We start from the raw sequence: 18,237 nt of genomic DNA on the forward strand, positions 1-18,237 counted from the left end.
TGTTAACACATTAAAAGACAGCTGGAAAAAAAAGGAAAAAAAGCTTTATTGCCATCTAGATGTATCTGATAGCAGCATGTCATATCAGTGACCAAATATTGAACATTTGACCATACAAACGAGTTTAGCCAGTAAAAGTAATATGATATGTAACAAGGAGCATACATTCAACATTTAGCTGCCCATACCTAACAAAAAGAAATAACTAAAGTATGACAAGTTATAAATAACAGCCTAATAAATTGTGATTTTAACTCCATAGCATGAAAAAGTCAAAAGGGCTCCATGGACACACTAGCCTAAATATTAACAAAGAAAATAATAAAAACTCACATGGCAGATATGACAACAATAGTAATGAATGTGGGAGTGTGGAGACTTAATAAAGTGAACCTGTCCTGCTTCTTCTCCAGATGTTTAAGATATCTTCTACCTGCATACACCTGCCATGTCAAACTATCACCAGTTTTTCCTTCACTGTAAATCTCATTTTAGCCCAGCTCATTTACCCAAATGGATGATTGTGTTTCGCAGAGAAGAATCTCTAAAAGAAAATCTTCCTATATAGGAATATATATATCATATACAGTGGCGTCCCTTTTTACAGGCAATCGATTCCTAAGTTCATCGGGGTAGAGGACTTCCTTCATGTTTGCCTTGAATCTAGTTTAAATGAAATACTCCTTCTTTTCACCAGCCACTGGTTCCCTGTGGTCCAGATCAGGGTCATCACCTGGAGCAAGTTCCCCTGTGGTTCTGTAGTCTCCTTTGTTATGACACAGGTAGCGGTAGAGGAAGAAACCTAGACCAGCAAGAGTCAGCAGTACAAGGACGATAACCACTATGGAGAGAACAAGAGACTGTGAGACACTGTGAAACCAGGTGAACTTTATGATTTGGCATAATCTCCATTGGTTTAGCACACTGGCTAAAATGTTCAGAATATCTCACACACACAGTCTTGTAATATTATATCTGTAGCCTTTGTTGTGGAGCAATGTAAGAAGGCGTTGCCATCCTGATTGACATGACATTGATGGAAATTACCTCCGATCACAGTGGAGTCTGTATGACTGGGAAGTGCTGTCGTGGGACTCATTTCTGTTGCTGAAACAAGTATGTTAATATGAAAAAAGGTGAACACAGATTCTGCTCCTTGTGTGAAACTGCCTAGTTTTTTTTTTCACCATGAATCAGAATTTTTAGGACACTAATCTGATTATCAAGGGCTGAAACAGAAACAAGCCAGCACCTCAGGTTAAATCCTGCTTTAATTTGGCATCTATCTGACATTACACAATATCTTAAATCAAAGGGAAACCAACTCAGCAGGTCTGGAAAAGGTGAAGTGTTACCAAGAGGATACACGTGGCAAATTTGTCAGTGAATAATATATCCTAACTGGGAAATAGCCTTTGATATACTGTACATATTTAATTTAGTCTTAGACATATGAAACAGGGGTATAAGGTAAACTACCTCAGTGCCACTTTAACAAGTTTCATGACAGCTGTTTTCATGACTAAACTGTGAGATCCATTGAACAGCAAAAACATGTAAGATAAAATATTTATGTTTTGTTTAACAGGAAACGAGTTCCCACCTTACCAGTTACGGGTGAAATGGAAGTCATGTTGGCTGGTGTCAGGAGTTGGATCTAGCAATTATATCAATAACATACTGTAAACAAGTAGGCCTACTTAGCGGTTACAAATGCATCACACTAACTGTAACTGACTCATTACTAATTCAATTAAGAGAGACACATGCAGTAATCAAGCGAAAACGTTCACACCGGTTACTTGTTGTCAATGTCACATCACAGAAACAAAGTGAATAGCAGCAGGCTTTATAAACCAATTTCCAGCATAATCTTTATTCCCCAAAAAGGCTTTCATTCAAGTGCACTTCACGTTGAATTGTGTAAGTAGGTTAGCTAGTGAGCACAAAATACAATTGGCTTGCTCAATCAATGCGTTAAATAGTAATTACTCATTAGCTAGCTAGCCTTCAAACTTCCTAGTTAGCTATCATGCAGTGTCGTATCAATCAGGCATGATTCATCACACGGTGATTTTGGTGAGAAAACTTACCTAGCCGTTGTCAGCTATGGCGTTTTTTCTAGTCACTGAACGCAATTCGACGGAGGCTCCAACAAAACTAAAATGTAAAAGTTACCAGCTACCTGGCTAACTATAGCAAGCACACACCCAACGCATCCAGAGCACGGGAAATTCTTTACTCAAGGCGTGCTGTTGGCTCAAACTTTTCTGATGCTTTTTTTTTGTTTTCCGCGTTCGCAAAAATGCATGCACGAGTTTTTCCTAAATCCCGGGGTGTGACCTATTGTGTGGTACAGATGTGAAAAATGATTTTAAACCACGGCCGCGTTTTGTGCCTTTAATCATGAATTATGTGGAAAAAATTATACTTCAATGCTCACTATACTCAAACTATATTCAATATTCAAACATCATAATTATTGTTATCACATTTTAAAGGAAGAGGGGAAATCAATTCACTAAAAGTAAAATGTCATATTTTCTTTATAAATTATAAAAATGTCACAAGATGATTAGATAACTGGATATGATTACTTCTCCAACCTTTGGTAGACTAAGAACCATTTTCAATTGTAAAGATACATTGGCACAAACTTGTGCACAGCAATAGTACAAATTATTTCTGAAATACATAATTTTCCTATTAAGAACATTACATTATTGGACAATGACAATTATTTTCCCACAGCAAGACATTTGGCACAGATTTTCTGATCTTGCTCCAATATCCCTTTGCCATCTCATCTTGACCTCAGTCTCGATTATTTAACCTACAGCTAGCGCTGTGAACAGGATAAATACAGCAGAGCTATACAAGTGGCATTGTGAATGATTTTGCTTCAAACATTATTATAGCTAAACACTATACAGATTTAGTTAAAGTAAAATCATAGTAATTGAAGTTTTTACAATTAAAATTAGATCAAAATTAGCATGAACCTCTTCATGATGGCACAAGGCACTCTGAATGCCCCTCTGATCATATGCAAAAGCGAACCATATCTCTTAGACTTCTGTTGTTCTGTCACCCTGTAATTCAAACAAAGCCGAGATACAGTTACCCTACAGTGGATTAAGATCTGTGTTAAAGGATTACTAGAAATTATTAGAACTGTATGTATTTGTTGGGTGTGGTGTGTGGGTCTTGCTAGCAGCTCACCTTTTGGATGCATGCAGAGCCATTGAGGTCATGGTCAAGGCTGTCAGAGACCTCACCATTTTTCAAACCATTGGCTTCTGGCAGCCCAAGGGCAACGGGGTTCTCCGAGGTCTCTTCAATGTGCAGCTTGGGAAGGTTTGCTCCAGAATGCTGGAGCTCCAAGCTCTCAGACTCATGGTTGGTAACTTGGAGATCATTCTCTGTCAGAGGTGGGCATTCGCCTTCTGTTTTCTTATCTGAGACAGTATAATGTTGATCTGAAGATGGCTCAGGCTGATCTTCCTTCACTCCCTTTTCTTCCTTCCCCAGGTTATTCTCCTCTACCTCTAAATCATGGCCACCCCCAGTGGCCTCTGAAGGGGGATCATTCCCACTAGGCTCCGACTTCTCCTCTCCCGGGGAACCATCACTACGGGTGGAGGCTGCGTCCAGTTCCCTGACCTCTATGACAGGTTCCTCCACGGGCTGGGACTGAGGGGAGACTGAAAGGGTGCTGCTTTGTGTCTCTTCATAGTGTAGCCTATCAGGGGACCTTAAGCTGGACCTTAGCTCTCGACTGGAATGGCTTGGTTTAGGACTATAGCTTGAATGGAAGTCAGAAAAGCTGGACTTCCATGCCTTGGGAGACATAAGTGAGCGTCTTTTCAAAGAGCCAGTTCTGAAAGGTAATGCGGAATAACAAAACATTTTAGCCAATAATTTGACTTAAACTCAACTTTGATTAAACTCTGATTGCATCTAAGGAATACATCTGAATCCCACCTACCGCTGCAATCCTTTAACAACAAACACCTTGTCTGGATGTTGAGCCTGTAGATCTTTTATCACACTCTGTAAATCTTTGTTGAGCTGGAACAAAGTATGGTGTGACTTTATAAATGAAACTAACATACAAACTAAAACTTACCAATACAAACATGTTGATATTTATACAAAATGTAGACAAACTGAATCAAATATTTTCAATCTGTAATACAAAGTTGATGAAAACCAATATACCGTGCTCATTTCTTTGAAGAAAATATCCCTTAGATTTGAAACTGCCGTAAAGACTGACACATAGCATCCAATGCGGCTTCAGAAACAGACAGAATAAACATTTGTTCAAAAACACTTAGGTGAGCTCAATGTTTGGGGCTTTAATCATTATTTACACAGCTAATCAGATTAATAATCTTGGGGGGGAAAATATGATTTAGCTCTAAATAACCTCTAACCCAGTGTCCTTAATGTACCTGTCAAAGAGGACAGGGAGCTCATCTCTCAGTTCTCTGTTGATTCCTTCAAAGACATTCTGAGCAATGTTCACTTCATCATCTGCCTGCACAGAATGAAGCACACCATTATGTGTATTGGTCAAATGTTCATTTAAATCCAACCTAAATTGTGTGTTCTCTCTGACCTTGGAAATTTTATTATCATCTCTCTTTTTAGCAGTCTGTAGCGCCTCCAAGTGGTGACGGGAAGAATCATAGTCCACCAATTTCCTGCCTCGTTTAGCCACCCTCTCCTGCAAAATTCACACAAAAACAAATAAAGTCTTAGATAGGAGTGTGAGTGTGTGCGGAGGGTGTCACGGATGTGTCTACACAAATTATCCAGGTGTGTGTTTGCTCTTGACTTACCCTGACATCTGGAAACTGGCTCATATAAGACTCCATAGTACGGAGGGCCTGGTCTACCAGCTTTGTCTCATAGTCATTCCATAGGAGGTCCTCACCCTAATAAGGACATTAAAAAGGATAAGTTATACTTCCCTTTTTAGTTTTTCACACACAACAGTGAAAGGTACACCACTTTCCAAGACTAACCTCTACTATTGCTCCTAAATCTTCTTCTCCTTCCCAGCCACTTTCATAAACGTCAAACAGAGACTGGGAAAGCCGTTTTGAAGCTTCCCGCATTTCTGTAGAAAGTGGAGAGATATACTGTATTATTGGGCCTTGAGCACAGATGGTAAGGGTTTTAAGATGGAGAACTATTCACAATAGGGACATCGCCATATCTTAAACACCATAGACAAAACAAATGCTCACCATTGACAGTGTTAATGTAGACCTTCAGGTCCTTGAACAACCTGTGCCCATCACTCTGAAAATGAAGTGGCATACACTAATGCATGCATTTGCTACTAAACTCAATTCATTATTCGGCGTGGAGACTTTCCCTAGTTGTCGAGTTTATCCGAACTAACACAAAATGCAGTAGAATTAGACACTACACTGGTAATGTCATATAGTGTACATTTTATGCTTTCATCAATTTCAAGTAAAATAGTCTAAAGCGACATTTACATACACTGATATACTTTGTTGGTATTGTCTTTTTAGAGCAGTCTACATAAAGAATACCTGTTGGTCATTCAAATTTTGGAGGCATTTGTCAAATTCTTCATCTTTGGTTTCCACTGTCTTTCCTAGTTTTTGCAGGACCTGGTGAATACAAACAGACAAGCCAATCAGAACTCTTCAAACAGGTAGACCTCCAATAAATTGAGTGAGATCAAACCAATTGCAGAACCAAGGTCCTTTTGTAGATTTTATACATGGAAATATGGAAGGAGCTTGTAGAGAGGATTGTACCTTCTCCTTGCCCCTGCTCAGCTGCCTTTGGACTCGTTTGGCAAAGACCACTGCACCGCCCTTTGGACTGTTGCCCTCTGCCATGGTGTGTCTGTATCTTTTCTTAGTTCTTATTTCTATTTAGGCTTATATATTTAAAAAAAAAAAGTACATATATTTTTAGTAGAATACAGAACAGTTTAATCTTTTCAATTAAAAAAAGTATTTAGCCAGATAAAGTAAACATTTCACTTATGCATCAGCAGCGTTGGTCATTATCAAGGTAAATTTCGGCATTTTGTTCATCAACTGGCTTTTCCTTTTTTTTTGCTTTGGATTACCCAAGACTACAATTCCCAGCATTCAAGGAGGAGGCTTTAAAATGTTCTAAATCCTGTTCTGCACTTGTTATCTCCTTGTGACTCCTCAGAAGTTAGAAACAGCCCGCTTCCGCTCAATAATCATCACATGTGAAGGAATATCCTGTTCCTGTAAGTATATGCTTTTAAGTCCGTTAGTGTGGGCAAGTGCGCGATGTAAGGAAAGGTCAGAAAATTGAGACAAGCAGACAGTAATAGTCACATCCTACAAATGCCATATTAGCATGGAAGGAGTGAACTTTACACAGTTTATGTGACAACACTTGGTTGGACTGATGTTGGAATACCATTTACTTCTTCAGAAATTGTCAGACATGATAATGGGGAGCACGTTAGCGAAGTGTGCAGCCACCGACCTCGGTATCCAGTGGGCTGGTTGGGCTGTAGCTGCAGCTCTCAAAACCGAAAAGTTCTATGATTTAGCAGGTAATGTTATTATCTTATCTTTTAAGGGAGTGCATGAAGAGTTTTGCTGCAGTGCCAGCCTCGATATTACAGTGCCAATACCAATTTTATAAATGTGTAGCGTTAGTTGTCTAATTTATTTGTAGATAGCTTTTAATGATTCGCACGTTTAGAAAATGTATCCCCCCAAAAAATCATTAGATAACTTGTAACAGGTCATTGTTACAAAACCCAGTTATCTAAACAGCTTTGTTGTGAAACAGCTCGAGGACTCCTCCTTGACTTTATTCCTTATAAGTAGGTCCAGTTTACGAGTGAGTGACTTAATAACGAGAATGGACTGACAGGCTGAAGTTGTTACACGCCGCGAACAGCAATTTTAATGTTTTATTTTAACGACTGACATCTGCATTTCGGACATGACACTTTAAACGCAGCAATTGGCTTTAAAAACAATCCCACTCTGATTGGGTTATAGGAACAGGCCTTATCTATTCCCATATGTTAAAAAATCCTGTAAAATGTAGATATAGGCGATAATATAATGAAGAGAAAATCACGTTTCAGAAATTACATTCTCATAGGTTATATAAAACTGCAACTTACCTGTAGAATTTCATTAATTAGCTTTTTTTTGTCAGTTCAACAAATGAATGACACTCCTTTCACTCGTCTTCTTAGCTTCCCTTCTGTGTTCTGTGCTCATGGAAATGTTTTAGCTTACCCTTGAACTTTGGAGCCAATTGTCTGTAGGTTCTGGGTAAAATATTCATTGAACACGCCTTACTGTGCAACAAGTAGGCTATGATAGCAGTGTTGGTGGGCTGAGCCATGGTGCACCATGCCTAAGAGACAAAAGTCACATGCTAAACCATGATGTTATTTTGTTTTTTCAGGGTCAGGCACATTTATACTGCTTGCCCACTTGAGTCGTTTCTGGGGAGGGACCGGTCATGTGCGACAGAATGTGCAGACTGGACTGGTGACAGCATGGGGACTACGGTAAGACCCAGGGACCTCCATCCAGTGACACCCCCAAACTGTGATACCCACAATAAATAGCAGCAAATATATAAATGAATCTAGAGCACCAATTCACGTGTATACCCTGTATCTAGTCCTTATATCAGCTGGAACACAGAGCCTTGGTTGCTTCAGAGGATGTAAGTCATTAAGTGACTTACATCCTGAGTTAATGAATAATGTTTGGGTTAATGTGAGAGCGGCTGCCTTGTTCTTTTCTGCAGGCTTGGTACATTCCTCTTCATGCGGATCCTGAAGGACGGCCAGGATCGGCGGTTTAACAATGTCAGAGACAGCCCAGGGACTTTCTTTGTGTACTGGAGTGTTCAAGGTACTTGGAGTTATCATGGCTGCCTCCTCACCCGTACATAGCGGTGATTTCCATAATCCTTGTGTAACCTCGTGTGCTGGGTTGGTGGAATCCACTCACTACTTCTCAGCATCCTGATCTTTATTAATGCATACAGCCAGATGTGCCACTGACACTGATACCAGGCTCTAGTTTGTTAATTAGTCTTGAAAATCATGTTGTGCTTTGATTAATCAATCCCTCTTCCTTTCAGCTATCTGGGTGTTTATGACCCTGCTGCCCACTCTCATGCTCAACAGTGAAGGGAGAGATGAGCCCCTGGGAGTGAGGGACTATATTGGCTGGGGGATATGGGGCCTAGGCTTTGCCACTGAGGCCATTGCTGACCAGCAGAAGTGGCTATTCAAGCAGAATCCGGATAATGCTGTAAGACAGCTTAGTAATGACATTTGTAACTAATAAGAGAACTAGGAAAAATCTTGGAAATTCATAGATGCTTTAATCTCTCCTGAATTAACTCACTGTCTTTTCAGGGAAAGTTTATCCAGAGTGGATTGTGGGCCTACAGTCGTCACCCAAACTACCTGGGAGAGGTCCTGCAGTGGTCAGGCCTCTGGGTCTCTGCTTCATCTGTGATGCAGGGTCCCCAGTACTTGAGTGTTGTGTCCCCTCTCTTTGTCTGGTTCCTGCTGCGTCATGTCAGTGGCATTCCTATATTGGAGAAGCAGGCAATGAAGAAGTGGGGCTCTGACCCTGGCTTTCAGGAATACATTAAGAACACTCCTCTTCTTTGGCCACATCCCAAGTTTTGATGTTCTTTGTCTTCTTCTTGGCTGATAAAAAAGGACATTTATTGCAGAATCGTTCTGTGCCCCATCCACCCAACATGGTTGTTCTTGTACCAAAGTTCATTCACACGTTTAATGGTTGTACTATTATTTGTCAACATTGCTTAGATTGGCTTATTACATGATATAAATTATGACTATAAAACGTTTTTATCAACTTGATGCAGTTGCAGCACACATTGTTATATTTCACTGGTAATAATGATCAATTATTGACAATAAACTGTTCCAAATGTGATATTAAATGTGTGTTCTTTAAGTATTAACCATTATCAAATGATAAATGTATATATCAAATGATAAATGTATTTATCATTTGGGCTTACAACCAGATCTCTGCAGCCTTTCCATCAAACACAAGCTAAGTGTGGAACACAAGCTAGGTGTGGTGGGGAGAATCATCTCCCCACCTCCATCAGAGATACTGTCTCTCCACCTTTAAGAAAAGGCTAAAGACACACTTGTTCGGGGAGTACACCAGCACTTAAGATTTGTTGGATCAGATGTTAGACTGCCCTCCTTTCAGTCACCACTGCCCTCCAGTCTGCCAGAGCGGCTTCCAGGTCATCCGTCATCATTCTGCTGGACCTTTCTGCAGCGTTTGATACGGTTAACCACCAGATCCTGCTCGCCAGACTTTCTGAGATGGGCATCACTGGCACTGCACTCCAGTGGATCTCATCCTACCTGTCGGGAAGATCCTACCAGGTTTCCTGGGGAGGCAAACTGTCAGGCCCTCGCCAGCTCTCCACTGGTGTCCCACAGGGCTCCGTCCTTGGACTCCTCCTCTTCTCTCTGTACACCACCTCACTTGGACCAATCATCACCTCCCATGGCTTCTCCTACCACTGCTACGCTGACGACACGCAGCTGTACCTGTCGTTCCCCCCGACCGATCCGGGGGTCTCAGCTAGGATTGAGGCCTGCCTCACAGACATCTCCGCCTGGATGAGTGAGCACCACCTCCAGCTGAACCTCGCCAAAACAGAACTTCTCATCATCCCGGCTAAACCCTCCATCTCCCACGATCTCTCAATCACCCTGGGATCTGCGACGGTGACCCCTTCATCCTCTGCCAGGAACCTTGGGGTTACCATGGACGACGAGCTCTCCCTTACGGCCCACATTGCTGCGGTCTCCCGGTCGTGTAGATTCACCCTCTACAACATCCGGAAGATCAGGAGATACCTGTCTGAGCACTCCACCCAGCTGCTAGTCCAAGCACTTGTCCTCTCCAAGTTGGACTATTGCAACTCGCTGCTCGCTGGTCTCCCAGCATGTGTAACCCGCCCTCTTCAGAGGATTCAGAACGCAGCGGCCCGCCTGGTCTACAATCTACCCAGACGCTCCCATGTTACCCCGCTCCTCATCTCTCTCCACTGGCTACCTATCATGGCCCGTATCAGATTCAAGACCCTGGTATTGACCTTCCGAGCAGTGAACGGGACTGCACCCGTCTACATCAAGTCTCTCCTGCAGCCTTACACCCCCACCCGTCACCTACGGTCTTCTTCAGACAACCGCCTGGTGGTCCCACCGCTCAAGACCGCCCGGTCCCAACACAAGCTCTTCTCCTGTCTGGCCCCCCAGTGGTGGAATCAACTCCCCACCTCCATCAGAGACACTGACTGTCTCTCCACCTTCAAGAAAAGGCTCAAGACGCACTTGTTCCAGGAGTACAACGGTACTTAGGAATGGTTCGCTTGACCCAATGTTAGTTTCCTCAAGGATCACAATGACTCTTGCTCAGAGACTTGTTGCTCTTGTGGTTAGTGGTAACTGATTTAAAATTGTTTGTACTCGCTGTGATATATTGTTTATTATTGTTGCTTGTCTTTTTTTTTTTTTTCCACAGGTACACTTGCACTTACAGCAGTTCAAGTTGTTTAATTGTAACTTGTTTAACTACATGCTCTTATGGTTCTTCCCTTTGGCACTTACTTTGGTTGTTCACAATGTGTGCTTCATGTTTTGGCTACTCGCAATGTTTTGTGGCTATCTCGTTATGATCAGTGACCTATGCACTTCGTAAAGCTCTCTCTTGGAAGTCGCTTTGGATAAAAGCGTCTGCTAAATGAATAAATGTAAATGTTAGCTTACTTCCTCCAGGAACACAATGACAATTATTGAGGGACTTGTTGGTTGCTCTTGTTGGTTAGTTGTAACTGATTTATCCCTTTGTACTCACTGTGAATTATATTATTGTTGCTTGCTTTCCTCCAGATACACTCTAGCATTTTCGAGAATCATGTTTCAATGTAATTTGTTTAACTACATGCTATTCTGGTTCTACCCTTTGGGACTTATTTGCTTTTCACAATGTATGCTTCAAGTTTTTGGCTAGCCGCAATTTTTGGGGCTATCTCATTGTTTATGATCATTGACCTATGCACTTTTTGTAAAGCTCTCTCTTGGAAATGGCTTTGGATAAAAGCGTCTGCTAAATGAATAAATGTACACCCAGAAGTCTGTAAGATCAACAACCACAGGCAGCAGTATTGAGGAACATTGCCAGGATAACAGTAAAGTATCAGTAATGGACAAAATTAAAACATTCTTTTTTAAATGTACTGTATTCAGCATTTTACAAATCACAGACTCCACAAATCAGTTCAAATGTCACAATTTCTATTGCATTGTCTGCCTATCATGATGGTTACAAATTCAATGGTGATAAACACCAGTGATATAATCAACCTCCTCTTATGCAAACATCAGAGGGCAGTAAATGAAGATCCAATACAATGCCAACAGAACATCAGTAATATTCTGTTCATATTATGACAAGGTCCAAGGACCGTTTGGAGTGTAGCCTATAGAACACAATATGAAAAAAGATGAAATGTTGTCCTTTAAAACATGCAATCTGCACATTAACACTCCTTATAGCTGCTTGCTTACTACTATACATATATCTGATTAATAAATCACTCAAACCTTACCAAGTTGTATGCTGCTAAACATCTTAAAATCAGATTAAAATCACATGCTGTGGCTTCACTGATACAAACAGAAAATGAAACATGTCCGGTCAAAATAAAGTTATTAATTTGCCTGACATTAGAATGCATACATTACAAATACAATAGAATTGTCACATGCAATCTTACTTCAACAGCTCAACTCAATTTCAATGGTTGGCAGTTAAGTCGATTTTTCAACTACTGAGTGACACATGAGTTGAATAGTATTTTGAATTAAACATTTTTTTACGTAAATCAGGCAAAAATGCCAAAGCATACAAATTCCTCTTACTGGAAAATCACAGCCGGCCACAAACTGTACAAACATTAGTCACTGGTTATGATAGTAAAAGAAGAACATCTAAAATGAGAGCCCAAAAACGAAAGCTCTAAAAACACTGGCAGTTGTATTGACTTTGGCTGCTTTAAGGTCAGACACACAAAACATAACATCTCTTACCATTTTGAAATATAAAACACACAAAAAGGAGTTTATAGTTGCTGTAGAAGCACTGTTGGATTATGTGGAATGTAGAAAAGTAAAAAAAATGTATCGCTGAATATTGCAGGGTTTCCCGGCAGATGAGCTGCTCTCCAGATGGATTCCTGCTTTGGATTACTTGAGGAGTGGCGAGGCAAAGAAGTTTCCTTGGCGAGAAAATCCAACCGCAGATTTGCTTTTACTCCCAAATCTGTCAACCGCAAACATTTGTTGTGGTTTATCGAATGAGGAAGTTTTCATAAAATATATTCAATAAAATAATCAGGTTAAAATACTCAAAATGTATATATTGACTTTTGCCAGGGTCAGCCAAATATAATCTGATATTTAGAGAAACATTAATTACACTAACAGTCTAAACACAATTATTGTGGATAGTGTTTGCAGTCTGTAATCATCTAAATTCTACTGGGTATTTTTATGTTCTCCAGAAACAATTGAAAAACTGGGTGACAAGGGACAGGCAGGCCCCAAATATAAATCTATGCTGTTATACAGACTACTTTTTCATATGTTGTACTTAGTTATTCTTTGTTGATATCATCGGTGTCCAGTTGTCTCAGGTGACTGCTTAGATGAACTGCAGTCAGGTTGTATAGGCACTGTAATTGCCTCGTCACCTCATTATGGTTTTATGGACAAAGTGTGCTGGGAGCTGTTTGCAACTAATGTGTGCCCTTGATATATAGGCCTTTAAATGGATTTTGGCACATTTGACAACTTTTTTCAAGTGAAAGCTGTCCAGTGGAGTACTACATCCAACATGTAAACTATCTGGTAGCAGCTGTGGAATGCTTACTTGGGTGTCTTGGTCAGAGTGGACTTCATGCGTTGAGACAGGGAACTGGTAGACGGGGTCTTGTTCATCTGGTGCTCTGGAGTGGTGAGGGGCCCCAGCATGCTCACTGTGCAACAATCAAGGAGAAGAAGAAGAAAGTAAACACTACAATAACACAAAAATCTTTTTTTTTTTTTTTATGCAATCTTGATTAGTTTAAGCGGTATGGCCTACATACATAATGAGAGTTTTACGGATGAACAGGCTCTCACCTTTCTGGTCAGGAGTGGCATAGCAGTTGGCATTCTCAATGATCATGTGGTCTGGGTGGGGGTGCTCCTGGTCCACCATCATGAACTGGCTCCAATACTCCACTGGCAGGGCCAGCAAACGCTCCACAACCTGGAGGAACGGGGATAATACAAGAAATATGAACTGTAATCGCCTTCTAGAAATTACAGCATATTGCACCATCGTTATTCCCGGGGAAGCTTAAGAATGCTCCAGGCCAAAGAATAAAAGACGATGAGAAACTTCTGTTAATCAAATATAAGGACGATGGAATCCTGTGATGTTTAGTGGAGCAGTACCATCAGTCAAAACAAGCCATAATGCTGTTTCTTTGTGTCTAGTACCTTAGGCTGGCGTTTAGTATCTTGCAGGATTGTCATGGGGTCTGGGTCAGGCACTGCATGAGCAACAAGGGTTGGCCCAAACACCCTAGCCAGATTGGTGATGTCCATTTTTGTGTCCACACTTTGGGCGACTCTGAAAGACAGTCGTCATTTTATAGCATTTTACATTTACATTTAGCAGATGCTCATATCCAGAGCAACTTACAGTAAGTACAGGGACAGTCCCGAGGCAAGTAGGGTGAAGTGCCTTGCCCAAGGACACAACGTCTTTTGGCACAGCCAGGAATCAAACTGGCAACCATCAGATTACTAGCCCGATTCCTTAACCGCTCAGCCACCTGACTTATCAAATTATTCTTCCCATTGAAGTACCAATAACACAATGGCAGCTAACCGCTGTAGATGAATGATCAGGAAGGCTAGGGTGTCCCTGTTGGCCTGGGGCAGGTCACTGATGGTCTGGTACATCAGGGCAATGCTGTTGTCCTCATCAGCTAACTCTGAGGGAGAGGACAGCATGTGAAGACAGCAAAGAAACTTATTAAGAATACATAAAGGGGATGTTGTGACAGAAGTACATAGGTGTATGATAAAAGGAACATAATAAAGTGACTGGCAAAGCAATTATCATTCAAGATTGCAATAGCAAAGATCATTTAGCAGACACTCTTAAGCAAGACGTTAAGCAACCAAGACAATTCAAACCAATTCATCTTTTCTCTGCCCCAGTCTGAACCTACACCCACCTGCTGCGTCCATGAAGGCACGGTTCAGACGGAAAGTGAGGAGAGGTTCCTTGAGGTTCCTCAGGAAGTCCTTAAGGAGGCCTGTGATGGCATGGATGTCATCCACCTTGCATAGCAGAGGAACAGTCTTGCCACGCAGGAACTTCTCTTTCAGATCCTTTACTGTGCGGTCTGAACCAGATAGGCGGTACAGCCCCACCTGGATGAAAGCGACATAGTTAGGTTGTGAAACGTCATGAGCAGAGTGCAACAGAAGTTCAGACAGGAAACACTACTCACCTCATGCAGCCCCCTCTGCTCAATCTCATTGACACAGTGCACCACCAGAGAGGGAATCATAGGAGATGTGGCAGAGACATAGTCAGACAGCGTGCCCTGGACCAACACATAGCAAGCCAGTTTAGTTCATCAGTCACCCATTTCAGATTCCATAAAATGTTAATAAGACATTGGTTGATTAGGAAATTGTTCCCTGTACCTCTCCTATTTTGACAGGAGTGCCACCGAGGTTGGGGATGCAGGGCAAGGGACACCTTTCACGGCACTCAGGGTGAGTAACAACTCTGCAGTCACGGCACTTCAGGGATATCTTCCCAAATTTGATCCTCTTACCACAGGGCACACATGACTCAGGCTTAATAACCTGTTCAAGAGAAGAAAAGCAGTGCTTGTTAAAAGCCAATATAAAAGACTTTGATAAACGGGTTTATTTATGCTTTTGCCTCCAACACAGACAAAGTAACAACCAGTAACCAAAACAAGAATGAAAGCGACAAGCGTTTTAATGAGAAAGCATTCACTACAGAAATGGTTTCTCCCTTAAGCTAGAAATGAGTCAAATCAGACTCCCACCGTTTTAGAACAGAACTCATGAAGACGAACGCCCCCATTGCTCTGTGGTGTGCTAGGTGCCCTTGTCTCTCTCTCAGGCCTGCTGGGCTGTTTGAAGACGTTCTCAGACTGGACAGACTCAGAGTCCCACTCCATGGCGCCTTACACATGCAAGAGGGATTCATCCAAATAGGCTCACAATACAAGCAAGGGTTATGAAGACATTTAATTTCAGTGCAATACAATGTGGTGGACATCCGGTCCAGTTTTATCTGGTCTCACCAGTCATTCTCTTGCTGCGGGTCCAATAGGGAACAGCCTCGATAGTGGAGATGGCCTCCACAGGTCCTCCATCAGCAGGCACAGTCACTGTGGTCTTGGCAACAATAGACTCATTTCCCTGTCACAACAAAGAGAACATTGATCAGTGAATTTCTGAATACTTACAAGCACAGAGTCTCTCTTCTGCCATTTACTGTCATACATATTTACCCTTTCCGAAGTTCTGCCAGTTGAACGAGATCTTTTGGAAGCACATGGTGGACCATCAATGTGGTTGCGGGATGAGCGCTGAAATAAAGTTTAAACACATTAGCTGCCAATAAACAATCTATACTTGTAACAAGTGTTGTGTTAAAGAAATACATTAATTCACCCTCTTCTCCCGCTTCTTGAGTCGCACGGTCCTCACGACAGAGGAGTCCCAGTCCTGCAATTGATTCACACAGACCCAGTTCAAACAGAGCTGTGGCAACTGACCCTATTATTGCTGTGGTCTGCGCATAAGCAGAATGGACAGTAAAGAAGAAAAAACCTCACTTCTTTGCTTTTTCAAACTTACCAAGGAGTCATCGGTTTTATCATAGCTGATGTCTGACAGAATGGAAGCTGATTCATCAATGGTGGTCAGTCTACAGAGCAGAGAACCCCAACTTAAGAATTAACTTATCACACATTAACTAAAGAGCTAGTCTATCAACACCAGACTGAAACACTTCAAGTATTCAAATGATTGTTATGGTACTAGAAAGATCTTAGTTGAAATCATAACAGAGCAGCAAACGTTTCGAGGTCTGCGTCATCGGTTCCTGTAGACTCCAACTATGATTGTGGATCCTTACCTCCGGCTTGTGTTGAGGTTCGGTGGTGCCTGAGAGCGAGCGTTGAGGAAGGCCAAAGCTGAGCGCTGCTCCTCGTTAAGCTGGATGCTGTGGCTGGACCCCTCAGTTATCAGCAGTTCTCTGATGAGTTGGATTTGACGATCCTGTAGCAAAGCAGACACAGAGTTTATTGGGTGAGGAGTTTGTATGTCTCCTGAGGAGTGACCGGTCTTAGAAGGTATAACCAAAACAGAAGAACCTAACAGTTAATGAAAGAAGCTCTCCTTACCAACTTTTCACAGTCTGCTTCAGCCTTCTGGCGTCTGCGGATTTCCACATCGATTTGATTACGGGCATGCTTAAGTTGGACCTCCAAGGCCCCCCTCTCTGTCTCTGCCTTGGATAGCACTTCCTTACACGACCCCAAATCTTGCTCAACCCTGAGCCATCTACGACGACAGTCCTCAAAGTTGACTGCCATCTGAATGAACTCTGAAAAATAATAGAAAATGATAAGTGTTATTTATAATGTCGAGGTTGATGAATTGCTAGATAAATTGATGATAGATAGCACTAGCTATTTACTTTCCAAACACGTTGTAAAGGGTGGCCAATGTTTGCCAAATCAGTAGTTAACGTTACTTACGGGGCTCAATGCTCTCATTTAAGATGTCAACCTGGGACCTCAAATTATCGAACACGCTGTGCAGATTTAGCACAGCAGTTTCCATGATAGTCTGAGGAAGTCACACAAACCACCAATAAACATATATTATGACTAGCCTAGCAACTTTAGCACTTCAGCAAGACTTAAGCATTTCTTTACAAAATCCGGGCAAGTTGTGCTAGACTAGCTAGCCTTGAACCTCTTAAATAGCATGGCAAAATCTAGGTACAGCAGAGCTAGGTAACTGCTGTAGCACAAACTGTTTACAATTAAACTGTAGCTAACTGTAGCTAGCACTAGCTATTCGCATGCTAGCTAGACAATAAAGCAAGTGCGATTTAGTCACTTACCAATGTGTACTCTCCTCTTGGTCCCACACAATTATAAAATCCTGTATAACATATACACCTCAGATTTTTGCTGCTAATGTTCTATATTGTCTAGCCTAAAATGTTGGGAGAGTGGTGCTCAGCCCTGGCGAATGTAGAATCAGTTCAGCCGCCTGAGCGCGTTCTATTTCAAATTCAGTCCGGTGGCCGAAACAGCCAATCATATCACCGTTCTATGTGCGTCGGCCCAGACAGGGCTGGGATTCCTAAAAACTCCTTTATAGGAAGCGCCCCCTTATTGCAGGTCTGGGAATTGTTACCACTCTGTCCCTTGATGAGGGCGAAAATGCAGTGTGGGCAAAAATCGGTTTTAGTACGCTTTAAGAAATTATGAGTATGTTTCATTGGACTCATCTAAAAAAAATATAAAGACAAAAGAGGTTAAGTTAACTGTAAATATCTTACTGCTGGGACGATCAACACTCGACCAATAATAATAATAATAATGCACACACAGTAAGGATAATGACGGCTCTAAATAATAGTGGTTGTAGTTATGTGCTACAGGGTTATGGTCATATATGGTATTATTAAAATGTGTACAGTTATTGTATCAATGATGTTACCATGTGATAATGTAATTGGATAGACAGAATTGCTGAGCCAGATGTTTTGGCTTTCTACACCCTGTCTTGATTTAATCTGAGGTAATCGGTTATTGATCGGAAAGCAGTAAGCTATTGACCGAGCATGATGGTAAACCACATAAAAAGACAGACAGACAGACAGACAAAGAGGGGGGTGTCGAGAGACACACACAGAGAGAGAGAGAGAGAGAGAGAGAGAGAGAGAGAGAGAGAGAGAGAGAGAGAGAGAGAGAGAGAGAGAGAGAGAGAGAGAGAGAGAGAGAGAGAGAGAGAGAGAGAGAGAGAGAGAG

The 18,237-nt window shown here is 41.7% G+C and overlaps 3 protein-coding genes across 4 annotated transcripts; 1 reads left to right on the top strand and 2 right to left on the bottom strand.

Annotated features, from left to right (window-relative positions):
- Positions 1–28: 28 nt before the first annotated feature.
- bin2a (bridging integrator 2a) lies at positions 29–7,268 on the bottom strand. The gene is made up of 15 exons (XM_067239463.1): positions 7,175–7,268; positions 5,805–5,929; positions 5,574–5,654; positions 5,259–5,313; positions 5,034–5,128; positions 4,848–4,943; positions 4,625–4,732; positions 4,458–4,543; positions 4,222–4,297; positions 3,989–4,071; positions 3,223–3,880; positions 2,094–3,092; positions 1,609–1,657; positions 1,048–1,107; positions 29–841 (listed from the first exon to the last, which is right to left on the bottom strand). The coding sequence occupies exons 2-12, from the start codon at positions 5,886–5,888 to the stop codon at positions 3,069–3,071; spliced, it is 1,446 nt and encodes a 481-aa protein (XP_067095564.1). The 5' UTR covers positions 5,889–5,929; positions 7,175–7,268; the 3' UTR covers positions 29–841; positions 1,048–1,107; positions 1,609–1,657; positions 2,094–3,068.
- Positions 6,208–8,988, top strand: si:ch211-210c8.6 (uncharacterized). Of its 2 annotated transcripts, XM_067239465.1 has the most exons (6): positions 6,208–6,274; positions 6,466–6,589; positions 7,465–7,570; positions 7,816–7,922; positions 8,155–8,327; positions 8,435–8,988. In XM_067239465.1, exons 2-6 carry the CDS (start codon positions 6,478–6,480, stop codon positions 8,711–8,713), a joined length of 777 nt encoding a protein of 258 aa, XP_067095566.1. In that variant the 5' UTR covers positions 6,208–6,274; positions 6,466–6,477; the 3' UTR covers positions 8,714–8,988. The 2 variants fall into 2 exon arrangements, with proteins under 2 accessions (XP_067095566.1, XP_067095565.1); XM_067239464.1 differs by lacking the exon at positions 6,208–6,274 and having other exon boundaries at positions 6,339–6,589.
- Positions 8,989–11,322: 2,334 nt separating this feature from the next.
- Positions 11,323–17,389, bottom strand: racgap1 (Rac GTPase activating protein 1). Its single transcript, XM_067239948.1, has 17 exons — positions 17,322–17,389; positions 16,951–17,041; positions 16,594–16,796; positions 16,326–16,468; positions 16,046–16,115; positions 15,860–15,913; positions 15,697–15,774; positions 15,487–15,604; positions 15,226–15,365; positions 14,852–15,016; positions 14,653–14,748; positions 14,374–14,572; positions 14,022–14,127; positions 13,628–13,760; positions 13,265–13,394; positions 13,014–13,119; positions 11,323–12,404 (listed from the first exon to the last, which is right to left on the bottom strand). The coding sequence occupies exons 2-17, from the start codon at positions 17,033–17,035 to the stop codon at positions 12,329–12,331; spliced, it is 1,902 nt and encodes a 633-aa protein (XP_067096049.1). The 5' UTR covers positions 17,036–17,041; positions 17,322–17,389; the 3' UTR covers positions 11,323–12,328.
- Positions 17,390–18,237: the final 848 nt, after the last annotated feature.

Source organism: Osmerus mordax, chromosome 7 (assembly GCF_038355195.1).
Source record: "Osmerus mordax isolate fOsmMor3 chromosome 7, fOsmMor3.pri, whole genome shotgun sequence".
In the NCBI taxonomy this organism is placed as follows: domain Eukaryota; kingdom Metazoa; phylum Chordata; class Actinopteri; order Osmeriformes; family Osmeridae; genus Osmerus; species Osmerus mordax.